The 20,334-nt window shown below is 38.5% G+C and overlaps 1 protein-coding gene across 2 annotated transcripts in view; it reads right to left on the reverse strand.

The window, feature by feature from the left end:
* Window positions 1-20,334, reverse strand: part of kifap3a (kinesin-associated protein 3a) — a 250,021-nt gene that overhangs the window by 210,502 nt on the left and 19,185 nt on the right. For both annotated transcript variants that reach the window (XM_063064071.1, XM_063064072.1), the window contains one exon: window positions 16,662-16,793. In XM_063064071.1, the coding sequence (XP_062920141.1) occupies window positions 16,662-16,793 (132 nt within the window). The remainder of the gene's footprint in view (window positions 1-16,661; window positions 16,794-20,334) is intronic.

The raw sequence follows: 20,334 nt of genomic DNA on the forward strand, positions 1-20,334 counted from the left end.
TATATTATGCCTCAAGAGTTTTATGCATGAGGATTATAGGCTTTCTGGATATGCAGTCTTTCTTAAAAAATATGATGTCAATCGTTAACATTTCAGTTACATAACTCAAGTGCAAAAAAAAAACCCACTAATAACATTAGAACATAATGCAACAGAGAAACAAGCCTTTTGGCCTACCAACTATGCTGACCATGGTGCTATCTTAAACTGCACATCACCAGCACTTAGTCTATATCACTCTATTCCCTACCTACTCATATGCCTATTTTGTACTTCTTAAACATTGCTGTTATTTCTGCTTCAAACACAAATGAAATGTTCGCATTCATTTCTAGAGGTATAGGATATAAGAGCAGGGATGTGATGGTGAGGCTCTATAAGGCACTCGTGAGACCACACTTGAAACTATTGTGTGCAGTTTTGGGCTCCTTATTTTAGGAAAGATGTACTGACATTGGAGAGGGTTCAGAGAAGATTCACGAGAATAATTCCAGGAATAAAAGGGTTACCGTATGAGGAAAGTCTGCCAGCTCTTAGGCTGTATTCCCTGGAGTTCAGGAAAATGAGGGAGGATCTCAATGAAACATTCAGAATGTTAAAAGGCCTGAACAGATTAGTTATGGCAAAGTTATTTCCCATGGTAGGGGATTCTAGGACAAGAGGGCACGACTTCAGGATTGAAGGACATCCTTTTAGAACTGAGATGCGGAGAAATTACTTTAGTCAGAGTTTAGTAAATCTGTGGAATTTGTTGCCACTAGCGGCTGTGGAGGCCAAGTCATTGGGTGTATTTAAGGCAGAGATAGATAGGTCCTTGATTAGCCAGGGCATCAAATGGTTGGGGTGAAGACAGGGGAACGAGAATGACTGGAAGAATTGGATCAGCCCAGGATTGAATGGCGGAGCAGACTCAATGCACCGAATGGCCTATTTCTGCTCCTATATCTTATGGTCTTTCTTAGCAGCATGTTCCACATATCTTTCACTGTGTAAAATAGGTTTCCCATAAAATCTCATTTAGACTTTTCCTACTCTCAACCAGTGTTTGACATTTTCATCCTCGGGGTAAAAATCTACCCACCCAATCTATGCCTCTTTTTTTTTGTAATTTATTTTTTATTGAATTTCATCATCAAACATTTCCATAAGATGTATTTCAGATACTGTACATATATATCATAATATTTGTCACAAATCTCCATATAATATTCATCTGAGATATACACTTACAGAAAGGAGAGGAAAGAAAGAACAATCGAAAGAATAAAACTATGTACAGAGTAGGGTTACAACATATTCATTGACTTGTGAGAATAAAATCAGGCCTATGAGGTGTTATGTAGTTAAACCATTTTTTTCCAGTATGAATCAAATTCTTCTAACTTATAGTTAACAGATGCTGTTATCTTCTCCATTTTGTAAATGTCCATTGTAATTTCCATACATACATTTAAAGTTGGGCTCTCCTGTGATAACCATTTCCTGGTAAGGGTCTTTTTACCAGCCACCAGCAGTACATTCATTAAATATTTATCTCTTTTCAACCATTCTTGAGGTATATACCCAAAATATATGGTCTTACTCTCCAAGGGTATTTCACATTTAAAGATGTCTTGTGGGGCATTATGTATCCCACTCCAATAGTCTTTGATAACGGAGCATTCCCAGAAAATATGATAATGGTTTGCATTTTGATTTCCACAATTTCTCCAGCAAACAGGGAGTTTACTACCATAATGGGATTTCTGAGAGGGTGTAATATCATATCAAGTTTTTCCACGCAAACTCCCTCCATTTCTGTGAACTGGTACACTTCCATTGATACCTTCATATTATTGTCCAATCTTCCTCAGATATTATTATCCCTCCTTCCTTCTCCCATTTTGTTTTAATGTATGAAGTCGAATGTGTTTTAAGATTTGACAAGATCCTTATATACGCTTGAAATTATTCTACTACCATTGTCTGAATTATATGCTTTTCTAAATAACTCTATCAGACATGTACTTGCCTTGGTTACATTTTTAACTGTCCTATTAACATACTGTCGCATCTGTAAATACCAGTAAAAGTCTTGTTTCTCTAATAAGTGTTTCTCTCTGAGCATTTCAATACTGAACAGTGTTCCTTCTTTCATTATATTGCAAATAGCTGTTATTCCTTTAGCTGTCCAGTCCTTAATTCTAGCATCCAGTTTATTCGGCGTAAAATCCGAGTCATATGCACACCACTTGAGAACTGCAATGACTCTCTCTAGTTTATATTCTTTTATAATAGTTTTCCATATTTTAAGAGCCCATTTTACTTGTCAATATTATTTATGAAACTTTGTAGGTTATCAGTCTGTACGAGGATGGAAAGTATCCTCTCCTCAATGTTTTGCCATTGAGGGCCATATGATAGGTTGCACCAGCATATCACAGCTCTCAACTGTGCTGCAAAATAATAATCTCTAAGAGAAGGTAGGCCGAATCCCCTCTTTTCCTTGGCTAATTGCAAAGTTTTGAGACGAACCCTAGGCCTTTTACCTTGCCATATATATCTTGATAGCATCTTGTTCCATTCTTTGAATGGATTCATCTCTATTGGTAGGGTCTGAAAGAGATATAGTAGTCTGGGCAGTATATTCATTTTAATAGATTTAATCCTTGAACTGAGACCAAGAAAAGGAATTAGGTTCCATATATCTTCCTTAATTTTTTATATATAGGCTGATAATTGCATTCTGATAACTTTGCCAAATCTTTTGGCATAATGATGCCCAAGTATTTGACGGACTCTGTTTGCCATGCCCAAGGATATCTACTTACAATTTCTCTTGGTGGGCTATAGTTATATGAAAGTAGTTGGGTTTTATCTATGTTGATCTTGCATCCTGATAATTGGCCATATTGTTCAAAAGATTGCATCAATTTAGGTAAAGAGTAAACACAAAATAATCTACAGATGCTGGGGTCAAAGCAACACTCACAACACACTGGAGGAACTCAGCAGGTGGGGCAGCACCCGTGGAAAAGAACAGTCAACGTTTCAGGCCGGAACCCTTCGTCAGGACTGAAAAAGGTAAAGAGTATGTTGGTTGCCCTAGATACATCAAAATGTCATCTGTGTAACAGGCCAAATTATGCTCTGTCCCTTTAATAGTAATTCCCCTGATATCTTCACTATGTCTGATGCATTGAGCTAGTGGTTCCAGATATAATGTGAGGAGTACCGGTGACCATGCACAACCCTGTCTCGTGCCCCTTTCTAGGGTAAAACTATTAGATGAATATCCATTGATATTAATCCTGGCAGTAGGATTGTCGTGTAGTGCCTGCATAGTTTTAATAATTGTGTGATGTAGACCATAGCTATGTAAAACTCTGTAAAGAAAATTCCAATTAACCGAATCAAATGCCTTTTCAGCGTCCACACTTATCACTATTGTTTCAATTTCATTTTTTTGTATATGATCCATAATGTGAAGTGTCCTTCATATATTGTCCTGTGTTTGGCATTGTTGTATAAAACCTATCTAATCATTATGTATCAGTGTGAGTAGAAACTCTACTAATCGTTTGGCCATGATGGAGGTAAATATTCTATAATCCACATTAAGAACAGATACTGGTCTAAAAGACCCACATTCCATTTTATCCTTGCCTTCTTTTGGTATAGCTGAGATTATTGCCTTCTTCCAGCTGGATGCCATTTGCGCCTTTCTTAGAGCCCAGTTCAGTGTGGGGAGTAAAACAGGAATTAACTCATTTCTAAGCTCCTTATACCACTCTGCCGTATATCCATCTGATCCTGGTGACTTGCTTAATTTAAGGCTACTAATTGCAGTTTCCAGTTCAGCTTCAATTATGTTAGCAGTCATCGTTCTATTTTGTTCTGTGCTTAAAGTGGATAACTCTGAAGAATTCAGGAAGGTATCAATTTGGGTTATGCTTCCCCCTGGAACTTCGGAATATAGAGTTTTGTAAAACATTTCGAAGGCTTCTTGAATTTCATTTAGCTTATTTTTTTTTAACCACTTTTGTTCTTGGATCCCTAATTTTATGAATTGTATTTTCTGATATCTTATTTTTCAGTTTCCACACCAGTATTTTCATAGATTTAGATCCACTTTCATAGTGTCTCTGTTTCAGAAACATTAAATTTTTTCTAACTTCTTGTGTAGCCAAACTATTAATTTCATTCCTAATTTTTTTAATTTCCCCTGTGTATCCTGTGCCAAATTCAATTTGCGTTTTTTTTTCTAGTTCCTTCTGCTTATTTTGTAATTCCTCTAATGTTTTATTCCTTTTAGTTTCCAAATCGTATTCTTTGGTTGTAGGTCAAAATCAACTGATAAATATATAGGTGCATGGTCATTTACATCTATTGTCCCAATTCCACAGGTGATTATTTTGTCTTTATCTTTTCCAAATGTTATGAAATAGTCTATTCTTGTATATATGGACTGAGCGGGGGGGGGGGTGGGGGGCAGAATAATGAGTGTAATCCCTTCTGTCGGGGAAAAGGTTCCTCCATTTATCAATTAGACCAACATCCTCAAAAAGAGTGTTAACTTTCTTATGCAAGGACTTTGTTTCAAAAGTTTTTCTATTGGAAGGGTCTAACTTTAGTTGTAATTGTAAATTTAAGTCTCCCCCATATATCAAGAGACCTTCTGTTTCCATTACCATAATATTAGTAATTTTCTGGAAGAAACTAACATCACTTTCTGGGGGTGCGTATATATTCAATAAAGTAACTGGATTTCCGTCTATATTCCCCCTTACCAGAATATATCTGCCCCCCTTATCTCCCATTTCGAATACTTTTTCAAAATTTACCTTAATTGAAATGAGAATAGCAATTCCTCTTCTATGTCCTGATTTATATGAGGAGAAAAACAAATTAGTGAAGCCCATTCTCTTTAATTTTCCATGCTCATTATCACTTAAATGAGTTTCCTGTAAATATACTACATCGGCTTGTTCTTTTTTCATTTTTGATAGAATTTTACTGTGCTTGACTGGATTCAACAGCCCACTGACATTAAAGGAAATGAATTTGACTTTGTCCTTAGCCATGTGTATTTATCTGTTAGTATATCATTGAAATTTGCAGAATATAACTTAATCGATCTACTCCCTGAACAAGTAAGAGCCAAGAAACACGAATAATAAAAAAAAGGTAACAAAGGTGTGATTCCAAGGCTGGGGTCTCTAGATGACCCTGGGTTGAGCTAGAAGAAACGTCTAGCCGTGGGGGATAGCCCCTTTTACCTGTGAGTTGAGGACCCCCACTGCAGTACCTATAAAAGTAAGTTAAAAAATCTATGTCTATTACACAGAAATAATTTCCCTGTATATTCCTCCCATGTATATATTCTCATTTAGGTGGGGAAAAAGGAATGAATGAATGAATTTAAAATAATTGAGTTATATAAAATCCACATTATAATACGTATTTCTCAAGATAGGTATATCACTGTTTATTTTTGCTTCAGTTTAGTTTATCAGCACTATTAAAGTTAGCCAAACCTTCTGGCTCTTCTGGAGGAGGCAAGGGCTGTCTTCGGAGAACTCACAGTCTCTTCCTAATATCCTTCTCTTGTCCTGTTCCTGTCCCCTACTTTCTCGGTTCTCTTACTATTTGCCAAGCAAATCGGGATAACTGCTCAGCCAGACTTTCCCTTGATTTGATCACGCTGACGGGCAGTCCTTTGTTCTTCATGTCTGTAGTTGCCTCTTCCACAGTCTGATATAGTCGTATCTCTTCTTGGTAAAATACCCTCAGTTTAGCAGGGTATGGGGTTTGGAATTTAATCTTTTCTTGCTTTAATATTCGTTTTGCTTCGGAATATTCCTTCCATTTCTGTAGGACCACCGGGGGGGGGGAATCATGATCGAAGTATATTAACCTCCCATTCCAAAAAACCCTCTTCTTACCCAAGTCCTTCGTAGAATCTCCGCCTTGCTCTTGAATCGAAGGAATCTAAGTACTATTGAGCGCGGTTTACTTTCTCTGTCTCCGGGAGGCCGCGGAACAGCAAACGATGGTCCTCTCAATTTCAATCTCCATAGTCAGGGGGATCTCTGGCGCTTCCCACAGCAGCTTGTCTCCAAAGTCTCTCATCGACAATCCCACCAGTCCTTCGGGAACATTATAAATCCTGATATTTTTCCCTCGTGATCTTCCCTCCTGGTCAAGCAACTAACTTTCCTGTTGATCTTCCACCTTCTCAATTGGAGTCTCTGCCACCGCTATTTTTTGATTGAATTTGGCGAGCTCTGACTTTATAACATTGAGTTGCTGTTTTATAAGTTTTTGGACTTCCCTTATCTCTTCCAAAATCCTGCACGAAGCCCAGCGTCAGCCTTGCCACCACACGCACGTGCAGGAGAGCCGCGCTGCACCTCTCTCTTCTGTAGGTTCCGCAGTGATGCTTTTTTTAAAATCTCCATTCTTTCTCCCCATTCTTGCCCCCCCTTATCAATTCAGATATTTTCGAAAGATCTTATATTTGATGGATTAACAGGGCAAAATATGCGTTTTTCCGGAGCAGCTGTTGATTTAAGCTGTCATTCTGAACGATGATGCCACCAGAACACCCAATTTATGCCTCTTAATGCCCTTCACTTTTTTCTAGCATACTTCTATCTGATCACCATGCAGTGTTCGACACTCAATCCAATTTGTCCAAACTCTTCTCATAACAACACTCTCTAATAAAGGAAATACCCTAGTAAGCCTCTTCTGCATGCTTTTCAAAGTCTCCACATCCTTCTTGTAGCTTAGCAATTAGAACTGCACAGATACTCTAGGTGTACCTTAGCTGAAGTTCCATGCAGCTGAAACGTGACTTCCCAATTCTGTAAGACGTCATCTTCTTCTTCTCCTTCTTCTTCTTCTGGCTTTCAACTCACTGGTAAGCATGTGACCATGTCATTCCCACTTTCCTAGCATCAGTTAACACTTCCCTCCTCTATGTGGACTTGGGCCTACCTCGATTTCCCTTGCCCTGAGGATTCCATGTGAGAGCTTGGCTGGTGATACTATTCGGGAGCTTCAACATGTGTCTTATCCAGCACCACTTCCTTCTCTTGATCTCTGCCTCAAATGGCGTCTGGTTGGTCCTCTGCCATAATTCTGTATTGTTCACATAGTCTGTCCGTTTGCCCCAAAATCTGACGCAAGCATTTGTTGATGAAGGTCTGGATTTTTCTGATTACTTCTGATGTCAGTCTCCAAGTTTCAGAGCCATATAGGTGGACAGATTTGACACTTCATTTGAAGATTCTCAATTTGGTTCTTAACCTTAGTTCTTTTGCCGTCCAAACAGGACATAGTATTATGAAGGCTCCTCTGTCTTTTTGGATCCTGGTCTTTACATCCTCACCTGTATCTTCTTCCTTGTTGACAATGCTTCCCAGATAGACAAGTGACTCAACTTCTTCAAGAGGAGCATTTCTCAGGATAACTGTGTTGTTTCCTGCATTTATTTTTAGTAATTTTGTTTTCCCTATATGGATGTGTAGCCCTATTTTCTGTGATGTGGAGTCTAGAAGATCTGCTTTCTCTTGCATCTGGGCATGGCTGTATGACAGTAGTGCCAAATCATCAGCAAAGTCAAGATCATCTAGCTGTCTGAACAATGTCCACTGTATTCCATTCTTCTTGCCACCTGTTGCTTGCTTCATAATCCAGCCCACTGCTAGCAGGAAGAGAAAAGGGTCCCTGTCATCCCTGTAAGGGTCCCTGTAAGCATCCCTGTCATACCCCAGTGTTAACCTTGAAAGTATCTGACAACTGACCTATATGGATTACACTGCATTCCATATCTTCATAGATCTTCTTTACCAAGTTAGTTAACTTCTCTGGAATCCCAAAATGCCCCATTAGTTTCCACAATGTCTCCCTGTCCAGGCTGTCAAATGCTTTTTCATAATCTACAAAACTAATGCACAGTGATGTGTTCCATTCCAGCCACTGTTCAATGATAATCCTAAGAGTTGTAATCTGATCAGTGCAAGACCTGTTTTGTCGAAATCCTGCTTGTTCATCTCTAAGCTTCTCATCCACTACATTTTTCAATCTCTCTAAAATGATTCTGCTCAGAGCTTTCCCTGGCACTGAAAGGAACATTATCCCGCTGTAGTTTTTGCATTCCTGGAGATCTCCTTTCCTAGGGGTTTTAACTGGAAGTCCTGTTCTCCAATCTTTGGGGGGTACTTCTTCTACTTCCCAGACCTTTTCTATGATGTTGTGCATCATTTCAATAGATATGTCCATTCTGCTCTTGAATGCCTCTGGAGGTATACCATCAAGTCCTGCAGCTTTACCATCCTTTACGAGCTTGATTGCCATTCTGATCTCCTCTTTGGTAGGAGTGCCACAGTATCTCTAGGTTGTTCTCTGCTTGTGGGACGACAGATGGCTCTGGTGGTGATGGTCTGTTTAGAAGCTGTTCAAAGTGTTCGGCCCATCTTTTGGTCAGGTCCTCAGCTCCTGTCAGAACTTGTCCTTCTTTATCCTTAATTGGTCTTTCTACTGGTTGAAATTTGCCAGAGAGTTCCTTGGTTGTGTCGTACAGTCCTTTCATGTTCCCTTCCTACTCTACTTCTTTTGCTAGGTCTTCAATATAGTTTCTTTTGTCCATTCTGATGCTTGCTTTAACTTCCTTATTTGCTTCTGCATAGTTTTTCTGTGCAACAGTCTTTGATGCTCCTGTTTTGTTTTTGTTAAGTGCATCCTTTTTTGCTTTTCTTTGCTCTATTTTTCTGAGCATTTCAGCAGAAAACCATGGTTTGTGTTGGTGGTCTGTCTTATCTCGAACTTCTTCACAGGTACCGGTCCAGACATCTTTGGCTTGTTCTCAGATCTCCTCCACACTTGATTCTTCACTTAGGTTCTCCAAAGCTCGAAATCTGTTCTGCAATACTAAGTGGAATTGTCGTCTTTTCTCCTGGTCTTTCAGAAATTGTGTTGCATAGCTTTTCATTTTGCTTGTTGCAGCATAGTTCCTTTTAAGTTTGAGCTGAAGCTTACCAATAAAAATAGGCATTCGTTAGTCTCGTGAGACCATAGATGTGTGCCTTGGAAGGTTTCCAGGGCGCAGGTCTGGGCAAGGTTGTAAGGAAGACCGGTAGTTGCCCATGCTGCAAGTCTCCCCTCTCCACGCCACTGATATTGTCCAAGGGAAGGGCACTAGGGCCAATATAGCTTGGCACTGGTGTCATCGCAGAGCAATGTGTGGTTAAGTGCCTTGTTCAAGGACACAACACGCTGCCTCAGCTAAGGCTCGAACTGGAGATCTTCAGATCACTAAAACAACACCTTAACCACTTGGCCATGCGCCAACAGCTTACCAATAACATGATGATGATCTGATGCCACTTCCGCACCTCTAAGGACTCTGACATCCTGCATGGATTGTCTGAACTTCTTACTAATACAGATATGGTCGATCTGGTTTCCTATTCGCTGAACTGGTGAAATCCATGTTGCCTTGTGGATCCGCTTGGGAAGGAATATGCTGCCACCAATTACCATTTTGTTGAATGCACAGAAGTCTACAAATAGCTCTCTGTTTTCATTTTTGTCTCCAAGTCCATGCTGCCCCATTATTTCTTCAAATCCTACGTTGTCATTTCCAATTTTGGCATTAAAATCTCCCATGACAATGGTGATGTCTCTTCTTTTCAGCTTCCCCAGGAGTACTTGCAGTCGGTTATAGAAATCTTCCTTGACAATGGTATCCTTGTCATTTGTAGGGGCATAGGTTAACACAGTGTTTAGCTTTATTCTCCTATTACTGGTGCGGAAGGATGCAGACATGATCCTGGGTCCTGATGTTTCCCAAGCCAAAAGTGATCCCTTTGCTTGTTTTGATAACATTAATCCTACTCCCTCAGTGCACGATGCATTCTCTTCCACGTGTTCTGAATAGATGATAGTTTCCCCTGAAGTGAGTTGTACTTGCCCTGAATTTGTCCACCTAGTTTCACAGAGTCCCAAAATATCTAATTTATTGTTCTGAAATTCTTTTGCCATTTGTAGGGTCTTCCCAGCTTCATACATGGTCCTCACATTCCAGATGCCAATTCTAGAGGTCTTCTTGGTTGACAGTAGGTTTTTCGGTAAAGGAGCTTCCTTTCGGCTTTCACTTCTCCACGTCATACAACTCTCTAAAGAAGCCCTACCTCTCCCAAGACTGGCTGGCTTGGTTTTGATGCCACTGATGTTTCTGTAGTAACAATTATTTTCACAGGATAGGGCTACTAACCCTATACCCAACCCTCCTTAGTCGCCTTTTACGACATGCGTGGCAGGGTACAGTGATTCTATTCTTTTAAAGGACCCGGAAACCGCATGGGTACCGTAAGACACAGGAGCAGAATTAAGCCATCGGCCCATCAAGCCTACTCCACCATTCCATCATGGCTGTTTATTATTCCTCTCAACCCTATTCTCCTGCCTTCACCCTGTAACCTTTGATGCACTTACTAATAAAGGAACCTATCAACCTCCATTTTAAATATTCCTAATGACTTGGCCTCTACAGCCATCTGTGGTAATGAATTCTAAATTCGTTACCCTCTAGCTAAAGAAATTTCTCCTCATCTCTGTTCTATCTTTATATATTTTTGTATTCTTTGGCTGTCTCCTCTGGTCCTAGACCCTACTACTATAGGAAACATGCTCTTCGTGTCCATTCTGTCTAGGCCTCAATGAAGGTAAGCATGCTACTTTTATTTCTGCCTTCAGGGAGCTACGGGCTTCCATCCCAATATCTCATTTACATCTGTGCTCTTAATGTTCCTGCTATTTACAGCATACTTTCACTTGCATATGATGTCCCAAAATGCAACTCCTCAGACTTGTCTGAATTAAATTGCATGTGCGATTTTTCCACCCAAATTTCTTATTGTTGTAACAACTTTCATCACTATCCAAAATCTCAATTTCCATGTCATCTGCCCTTACTGATCAGATCACCTACACTTTCATCAAAATCATTTACAGCACAAACACTATGTCCTAGCACTGATCACAGAACTCTAGTCAGAAAAGCATCCATTCTCCACTATCCTCTGACTTCTATGACCAAACTAATTTTGTTTACAACTTAACTTACCACGAATCCCATGTGACTTAAAACGACTGAGAAAATTAGATGCTAAATTTAAAATTTTGGTTTTCCATCAGAGAACATGCCTGCTTCTACTTATCTCCTGGTTACTTTTTCACATCCTTCATTGTTCTGCTCTATTGCACGTGTACATACATAAACATGCATGCTCTTTGTTTAGTCACAATCTCTCTGGTATAAACACCTGCAATTTTTGCTTCACTTTATTTGCAAAAATAAATCAGATGCAGGACTCTTAACCAAAATGCATGATTACTTACAAGCATTTATTGGGCATATGAAAGGAGTAGGCATCAATGAAAATAAAACAGCATTTTTAGGAAATGCACGTATCTACTCATCTGACATCATTTCAAGTTATTTGCCTTCCAAGTTGTGCTAGAAACATCGCCATGTCCAAGACAGCAGGGAACTTCACCCTTTCAATTACTTTGATTTGCTCTTAGAAAAGTGAAACTTCATTTGTGATGCCAAAACTAAACAGCTAATATTTTCCCAAGCCCCATTCTCTAACAATGCAAACAAAACGCTAATTTTCTGACCGTGTTTACCATCTCCCATTAGAAACCATTGATTACAAGCTCTAATAAACACAATTACCTCTACACTATCACAGATAAATACAGTGCAGGTGTCCCTCTCTTTACGAACATTCGCTTTACGCCACTTGCTTTTACGGAAGACCTACATTAGTACCTGTTTTCGCTAACCAAAGGTTTTCGCTTTTACGAAAAAAGGCAGCACGCCCCAAGCAGCGCTGCTAAGCTCCTCCCCCAGGAACTGCACTCAGCATCAAGCCACCATAGCTTAAACACGTGTCTGTGAGCATCTGTGCTTTACAGTACAGTATCGCGATTTATTTTGTGCATCCGTTAGCAAGATGAGTTCTAAGTTATCGGAAAAGCCTAAGAGAGCTCGTAAGGGTGTTACGCTGAGCGTAAAAATGAACGTAATTAAGGGTTTCGATCCTGATGATCGAAGTAAGGTCATTGTACGTGCGTTGAACTTGCCTGCGTCCATCATTCGCACTATTTACACACAGAGAGAAAGAATCCCGAAAGCTGCCCATGTTACTATTGGTTCTGCTAGTAGCAAAGTTGTCTCTTTTAGTCAGCATCCAGTAATGGATAAAATGGAAAGTGTATTGCTTGAGTGGATTGATGGATGTACAAAGCGTGGTGTTCCATAAGTTATCTTATACTTAAGGAGAAATCAGTCAGTCTTTTTAATATGCTGAAACACAAAGCACTGGACGATGGTGATGAAAGTGCTGCGTAAATGGAATTTAAAGGTAGTCATGGGTGGTTTGATCGGTTTTTGAGGTGAGGGCAGCTTCATAGCTTAACGTTTGCTGGAGAGAGTGCTTCGGCTGATACTGAAGCTGCCAAAAATTTCCCAGCAAAACTGAAGAAAATAATTACAGAGGGTGGTTATTCCTATAAGCAAGTGTTTAACTGTGACAAAACTGCTATTTATTGGAAAAGATTGCTGAGCAAGACATTTATTTCGATAGAAGAAAAGCAGGCTAAGGGACACAAGGCATCGAAGGACAGGTTTACCCTAATGCCTATTATTAACGCCACTGGTGATGCTGTACTTAAGCCTCTACTCGTGTACCATTCAGAAAATCGGAGGGCACTTAAAGACGTTGATAAGAATACACTTCCTGTTGTGTTCCGTTCACATCCAAGCAACTGGAATAGCCAAGTGAATTTTTCTGAGTACATGAGCAGATACGTTAGTCCTTTTGTTGAAAAATACTGTAGAGAAAATAACCTCGATAATAGGCGTCTTGTGATTGTCGGTAATTGTGCTGCTCATCCGGCTGACATTACCGAGTATGGCAGTAACATTCGTGTTGCGTTCTTACTGCCGAATACGACGTTATTGCTGCAGCTGTGTGACCAAGGGCTAGCAGCCACAGTTAAGACTTACTATATGCAAAATGTGATGCGTTATATCGTAAGTGCCATTGACAGAGAGGGCAACTCCGAAGCACCTTTGTGAGAGATCTGTAAAGAGTACAAAATAAAATTAGCAATTGCCAACATTGGAGATGCTCTCGATAGGCTAACAGTCTCAATGAGAAATGGCGTTTGGAGGAAACTGTGTCCCGAAGCAGTCAACGATTTTAAAGGCTTCGAACCAACAACAATAAATACATCAATAGTGACTTTGCCTAAGGAGGCTGGGTTTCTGGAAGTTGACGAAGATGATGTTGAAGAGGTCTTGGCATCCCATGACCAAGAACTGACAGATGAGGAGCTGATGCAATTGCAAGAACGGATACGAATCGAAACCGAATGCAGTAGCGAGCGGCCTGGAAGTGAAATCGTCCAGGAACTGAACGTGAAGCACTTGCATGAGATTTTCGCTATGATTGACAGTGCTGCAATGATTGCAGAAAAGTATGACTTTAATTTTCAAAGGGCACATAGGTTTAGGACACATTTGCGGTATGCTTTCAGTGCTTACAAAGAACTGTACGATAGAAAAATGCATGAGGCTAAGCAGTAAAGCATACTGTCGTATTTCAAGCCTTCCACATCAGTCACAGCAGACGAACCTCAACCTTCCTCTTCGAGGCAGGCAGACATAGAAGGTGTAGACGTACCTCCCACCACCCCAGCCTCCGAGACTCAGCCTAACACACCATCATCTGTGTGCTCGTTGTTTTCCCGATTCCGCTAAGTTGAACTAGACTGGACATACATTATTTCTACTTTATATAGGCTGTGTATTTATCATATCATTCCTGCTTTTACTATATGTTAGTATTATTTTAAGTTTTGTGTTATTTGGCATGATTTGGTAGGTTATTTTTCGGATCCGGGAATGCTCAAAAATTTTTCTCATATAGACATTGTTGCAAAAGTGGAATTTAAAGGTAGTCATGGGTGGTTTGAACAGTTTTTGAGGCGATGGCAGCTTCATAGCTTAAAGGTCACTGGAGAGAGTGCTTCAGCGGAGAGCACTTCTGCCGAGAGCATTTACGTGAGATTTTCCCTAGGCTTGACAGTGCTGCAATGATTGCAGAAAAGTATTTCTGCTTTATATAGGTTGTGTATTTATCATATTATTCCTGCTTTTACTAAATGTTAGTGTTATTTTAGGTTTTATGTGTTATTTGGTTTGATTTAATAGGTTATTTTTTGGGTCTGGGTACACTCAAAAATTTTCCCCATATAAATTAATGGTAATTGCTTCTTCGCTTTACACCATTTCTGCTTACAAAAGGTTTCATAGGAACACTCTACCTTCGGATAGCGGGGGAAACCTGTATTATAATCTGACACTAGAAGAGTGATAAGATTCGACTTTCCAGAATAAGATCTTGTTGAATACTTGATCATGTTGATTCATACTTACTTGGCTTTTCAAATTGATTTTCAAATAAAAAGGCAAAAGTTATTTTAAACTATTTTTAATTGTATTGTTCAATATTTTCATCTTTTAGCTTTCACTTTATTGGCATACAATCAAAGAATATACACTCCTTAATGTGTTCATATTTATCATGTTTTTTATTATAGTGTTCTTAATCTTATTGTTCTTTTTTGTGCTGCAACGGATCTACTCTGCACTTGTGTACAAGAAATGACATTAAACAATATTGATCTTTCTTGCATATTCTTAAGTCTCACAACACCACTAAGATATTTTTAGTTAATTAATGGTGTAGTTTGACATCATTTCATCACAGACTTAGTAGCTTAAATTTCTAGTATGATCAGGTATCAGAATGTTATCAAGTACAAGAAATGATGCATGAAGCATCACACGACCTCCTTTAAAATATGCAAAATTTAATTTTAAGAATGTGAATAGTTACTTACAGCAAAGAAAGCTAACACCAGGATTGTAGGCAGATGTACTCAATAATTAGGGCCAATGTTAAAACTCATTGCAGTGATTACAAAGCCATGCTTACAAAGCAAAAATAAAAATGCCGACTGTGGTAGTTAAACAGAAAAACACTGGGCACTTTCAGAATCCGATGTAGCTAGCAAAATTAAGCTATTGTTGATAATATCTACTTGTTTAAAAAGTGCTCCTTTAATAAACTGATTTTTCTCCACAGTGCTAAACAAGTGAGAATTTCAGATTTACTGCTATGTTCAAAATTAACTGAAGTAACTATTGTTCACTTTGCTGCTGGTTGCCAAGTTCTCAGTACCTCTCTGTGCTATATTTTAGCCTAATAATATTGATGATAAATGTGATAGGATAGTGTTCTCTTTAAAAACTCACACCCATTCAATTATTATTAAAAGCTTTACAATTTGACGGTCCATAAACATATTCCTATTAAACAATTAACAGAGCCAGCCAACAACTTACAAGCATTTAACAGAAACTGATGTGAACAGACAAAAACAATACATTTGGAAGCTTTTTTCAAAAGCAGAAGTAAGATTTTCTGTACAAGCACAAACAGATTATTCTATCTTGGCACCTTTTAGGGGCAACAGCTATTTTTTTAAAATCACATTTTTATATTTTGCTAAAAAAAACTATAGGAAACAAAATTATTTTGACAACAAGGCTAAAATGTATCCCATACTCAAGAAAAATGATTCAGTGATTCACCAGACATCCTTTTCTATTTTGTGTTCAAACCAAAGCAAAATCATTATTACTATATTCATTTTAGTTTGATGCAAGGAAAGATTAAGATAATGATAAACAAATTTACTCTCAATTTATTAAAATGAAGTTAAATTTGCAGGTACATAGCTAAGGTTTATAAATCTTCACTGAAAATATTGAAAGTAAATGAAAAATCAACACAACTGCAGATGGAAATCTACAATAAAAACAAAAATGAAATACTTAGGAGGTCAGGTAGTATTTATAGAAAGAGAAAACAGATAAAGCTAACATTTTGATTTCAGAAACCTTCATCATAAAAACAATCCTAGATAGCAAAAAAAAAGGGAAAATGGTAGGTCTCTACTATGATAGGACTAGAAGATAGACTGTGGCATTTATGGAGGAGTTAAAATCAGATTAAGCTTCTGTGTCTTTGACCTGTACTAATTACATACTTCTGAGAAGCATCTGCTCTGTATAGGTTCATTAACGTTTAACACTCGACATCAAACCTGAATTCATTAACAACACATCTTATAACAGACATCCTTCTAAGATGAAAGGAGAGGATAAAAGACCTCATTTCTGAAACAAGCATCATAAACATAAGAATGAAAATCTGGTAAAAGATGAAAAAGAGGGAAAAAAAATCAGTTGATAAATCCTAAATGGCCAATCAACCCTTTTGCAGACAATAACTTCCCATTTTTTCTGCTCAGTGAACTTAAAAGAGCTCTGAAATATATAGATTAAATCAAGGAAAAGGTTCATTTTTAAAAAATTATACTTTACCACTCCCTTTCAATTGTTATTGAAAAATTTTACCCACTTAGCCATTCTTCATTGATAAATTCAAATTGTTAGAGATTTTTAAAATATTTCGTAAATCAGTTACAGTGTGAAAAATAATTAGCAGTATTTGTAAAGAAATAATACTCACATTTTCTGACATTCCTTCCGTTCTCCAAGCATGGCATTGCCCATCTCACCCAAAATTGTGGCTTCTACTTCACAGTGAACGACCAAAGCTTTCTCCACTGGGTGGACATCTATATTACCCCCTTTTACTTTCCTAAAGGAAAAGAAAAATTATGAGAGCGACCAAAAGAAATGTGCATTTCCATTAAACTTAAAGAAATATGTTGCTGTAGTAAGTTAATCCCATTACTTTAAAATTACATTTTTCCAATAGCATTCAAAATTAGTCTGGAGGACTTCAGAAAGTTTCTCCAAGTCCTCGAGTTGCCTCCAACACCCTTATTCACTCACCGTCATCCCCTTCCCCTTCCTGGTTCTATCCCCCACTAAATACCACAAGTTCACCCATGGGATCCTCCTCCTGATCTAGTTCCATATACTAATCACCACTCCCCTAAGTTTCCATTCTCACCTTCTCATCATAGTTTAGCACTGATACTTTTGTGTTCCTGTTTCTATCCCTCCAGAATCAGAATTCGTATCACTGGCAGTAGCAATACAATGCAAAATGTATGAATTACAGTATATATTTAATAGTAGTACAAACAAAGTACAGATGTAGTGTACATTTCAATGTTCATTCAGCAATCTGAAGGCAGAGGGGAAAAAAGCTGTTCCTGAATCACTGAGTGTGTGTCTTCAGGCTCCTATACCTCATTCCTGATGGTAGCAATGACAAGAAAGTATGCCCTGGGTGGTGGGGGTCCTTAACGGTGGATGCCGCGTTTTTGCACCATCGCTCCTTGAAAATGTCCTGGATGGTACAGAGGCTAGTGCCTTTGATGGAGCTGACTGAGTTCACAATTTTCTGCAGCTTCTTTCAATCCTGTGCAGTAGCCCCTCCCCCACGCCCAACACCGGACAGTGATCAATGATGCAGCTAGTTAGAGTGCTCTCCATGGTACATTAGAAGAATCTGAGAATGTCCTTGGTGACATACCTAATCTCCTCAAACTCCTAATGAAATATAGCTGCTGTCGTGCCTTCTTTGTAACTTCATCTATATGTTGGGTCCAGGGTAGATCCTCAGAGATACTGACACCCAGGAACTTGAAATTGCTCACTCTTTTCACTTCTGATCCCTCTATAAGGACTGATGTGTGTTCCCTCAATTTATCCTTTCTGAAGTTCATAATCAGTTCTTCGGTCTTACTGACATTGAGTGCAAGGATGTTGCTGCCACTCCACTCAACTAGTTGATATATCTCACTCCTGACCATCTTTGCATCACCATCTGAAATTCTGCCAACATTAGTTGTAATAAGCAAATTTATAGATGGCATTTGAGCTGTGCCTAGCCACACATGGGTGTACAGACAGTACAGCAGTGTCTCCAAGCTTCACAATGCCCATCCAATTACCTTGTCCTGTCTCTCCGTCTTTTATATTTTTTTTCTCACTCTTTGTCTGCCTCCATGTATCATTTACTTGACATTGCCTCACAATTGCATCCCTGCTCCCCTATCTGGCATACCTGCTTCTTAGCTTACAGCCCTCTTCAGTCCACCAATCAGTTTGGACTCCTTTCTCACCACCCCCTTTCTCCACATTGTACTGGCCACCTCTCAATCCTGCATCAGGACTTCAACCCAAAATGTTGACAATTCCTTTCCTTCCGCAGATGCTGTTTGACCTACTGAGAACACAATCGTCCAGCAGATTGTTTGTCGATGGAGAAATGTTCTTTCTGGTGGTCTATCCATACTACGAAGATCCAGAAAAAAAAATTGACCGCTGGCATTTAAGTACTGGATCTTCTTGAAAAAAGGCACCACACTATTTTACTGTATTTCAGAGCATCAGTAGTAGAAGTAGACCAAGATGTTAACATCATAACAGCCACTTTACTAAATGCAACATAAATTATAAGTGCACTGTGAATTTGCAAACTTGTAGGTTAGACATTGAACAGAACAGATTTCTCAAAAGTAAGACATAACTCTAGCAGAAGGCCAAACCTCATAGATTGTATTTTACATTACTTGCTACAGAAATTAAATACACAATAACACCTGGAAGCAATTAAATGGGAGTAAGCTAACTAAGGAGTTACTGCCTGTTACACCACTGGCATTTAGGTCCTCCATCTCTTTCTGTCCTTGGCCAGGTGGTACTCAGGACTTCCTTCATGTGCCAGTAGCCTCCTCTCGGTTTTCACAACCGTCAGTCCTGTAAATCCTGGGTGGATACTCAGGAATACCGTCGCACACAGATATAGGATCCTTCATTGCTGTCTCCGTAAAAAAAATTTTTTGACAAGACACGGTTATTAGTCCTGAGCCGAACCCCTGAACCAGGAGGATCAGTGGACTAGTCTGGCCTACACCCTTTAACCTGATTGGCATGGGTGACCCTGCCAAGAGTCGAAGCACAACTCTCTGACTCCAGCAACATAGCTCTCCGGGTTACTGAGGCACACAAACCTCTAAACCCCACAACAAAGTCGTGATCTTCTTGAAGGAAACCAACTGAAGGATTCCTAAAATATCAGTGAAATAAATTGATATAAATCACTGGATGGGGATGGGATTGCCATCTTAAAATTCACTGATCTACCAAGGCTCAGTTCATGATTCTCAGTATTATAATCAACTGATTCTACCATAGTAAATTTAAAAACCAAGTAACAACTTTGGTTTATAAAAAAACAAAATAACAACTTTGATTAATAGGAAATAAAAACAATATAGCTTAGAAAAATATATAAATAATTTATCTCAGTGGCGATGACAGCTCTCCTTAAAAATCTTATTGCCACTTTGCTGTTAGATTACTAAATGTTTTATAATGAAATGGGCATGCATCATCTGAATTCTAAAAAAAATTCAGGAATTTGTTTTGATTACCAATTCGCTCTTTTTTAATATAATGCTCAGCCAAAAATTATACCAACACCAAGAATGTTGCATGTGTATCTATTCTGTCATGACATTTTTTTGCACAGTTTATTGCTTGATCGGGGGGGGGTAGGTAATTTTCATTTAAAAACCATAAAATTGTAGATGTAAATACTTATATAAAAACATTAAATAGAAAAACATAGTCCATTTATTGCAGAAGTGAACATGATGCCATTATATACAACTCAGATGTCTTTCATTCTTTAATACAACTCATAGAAAATTCTAACTATTTCACATACACTATAGCATACTTAATCATTTTTGCTCTGATCAAAGTCTCTTAAAATAATATTGTTTTATATTTAATATCAGAGGATGGGAAAGGCCAAGTTTACTGCTTATAAGGAATTTAATAAAGTGAGGAATGATCAGAATGCAAACCTTTTTTCGCCATGCTACCCAATTATACACTTGGGGTTTTAAATACAAATATTAAATAGGCATAGCCAAAGGATATTCTGAAATATCCAAAGCATAAATCTTTTTGATTTTTGCTTTCCACCTCAGTAACTTTAAATGACATCTCAAAAATTATGTTTTCAATCCATAGTTGGCAGAAACCCATTAATACATTTTAACCTTCCATAGTTTACAATCATTTTAAGTGTCTAAACAATTGCAACTCACAGGCTCAGAAAGATGCACAATTAGAAATCTTGACACCTAATTTATTCTACAGTAACAGGAAAATTAGATGTCATAGTTGAGTTAAAAAAGAAAATGAAGTTGAAT

This window comes from Mobula hypostoma, chromosome 12, assembly GCF_963921235.1.
Source record: "Mobula hypostoma chromosome 12, sMobHyp1.1, whole genome shotgun sequence".
Taxonomy (NCBI): domain Eukaryota; kingdom Metazoa; phylum Chordata; class Chondrichthyes; order Myliobatiformes; family Myliobatidae; genus Mobula; species Mobula hypostoma.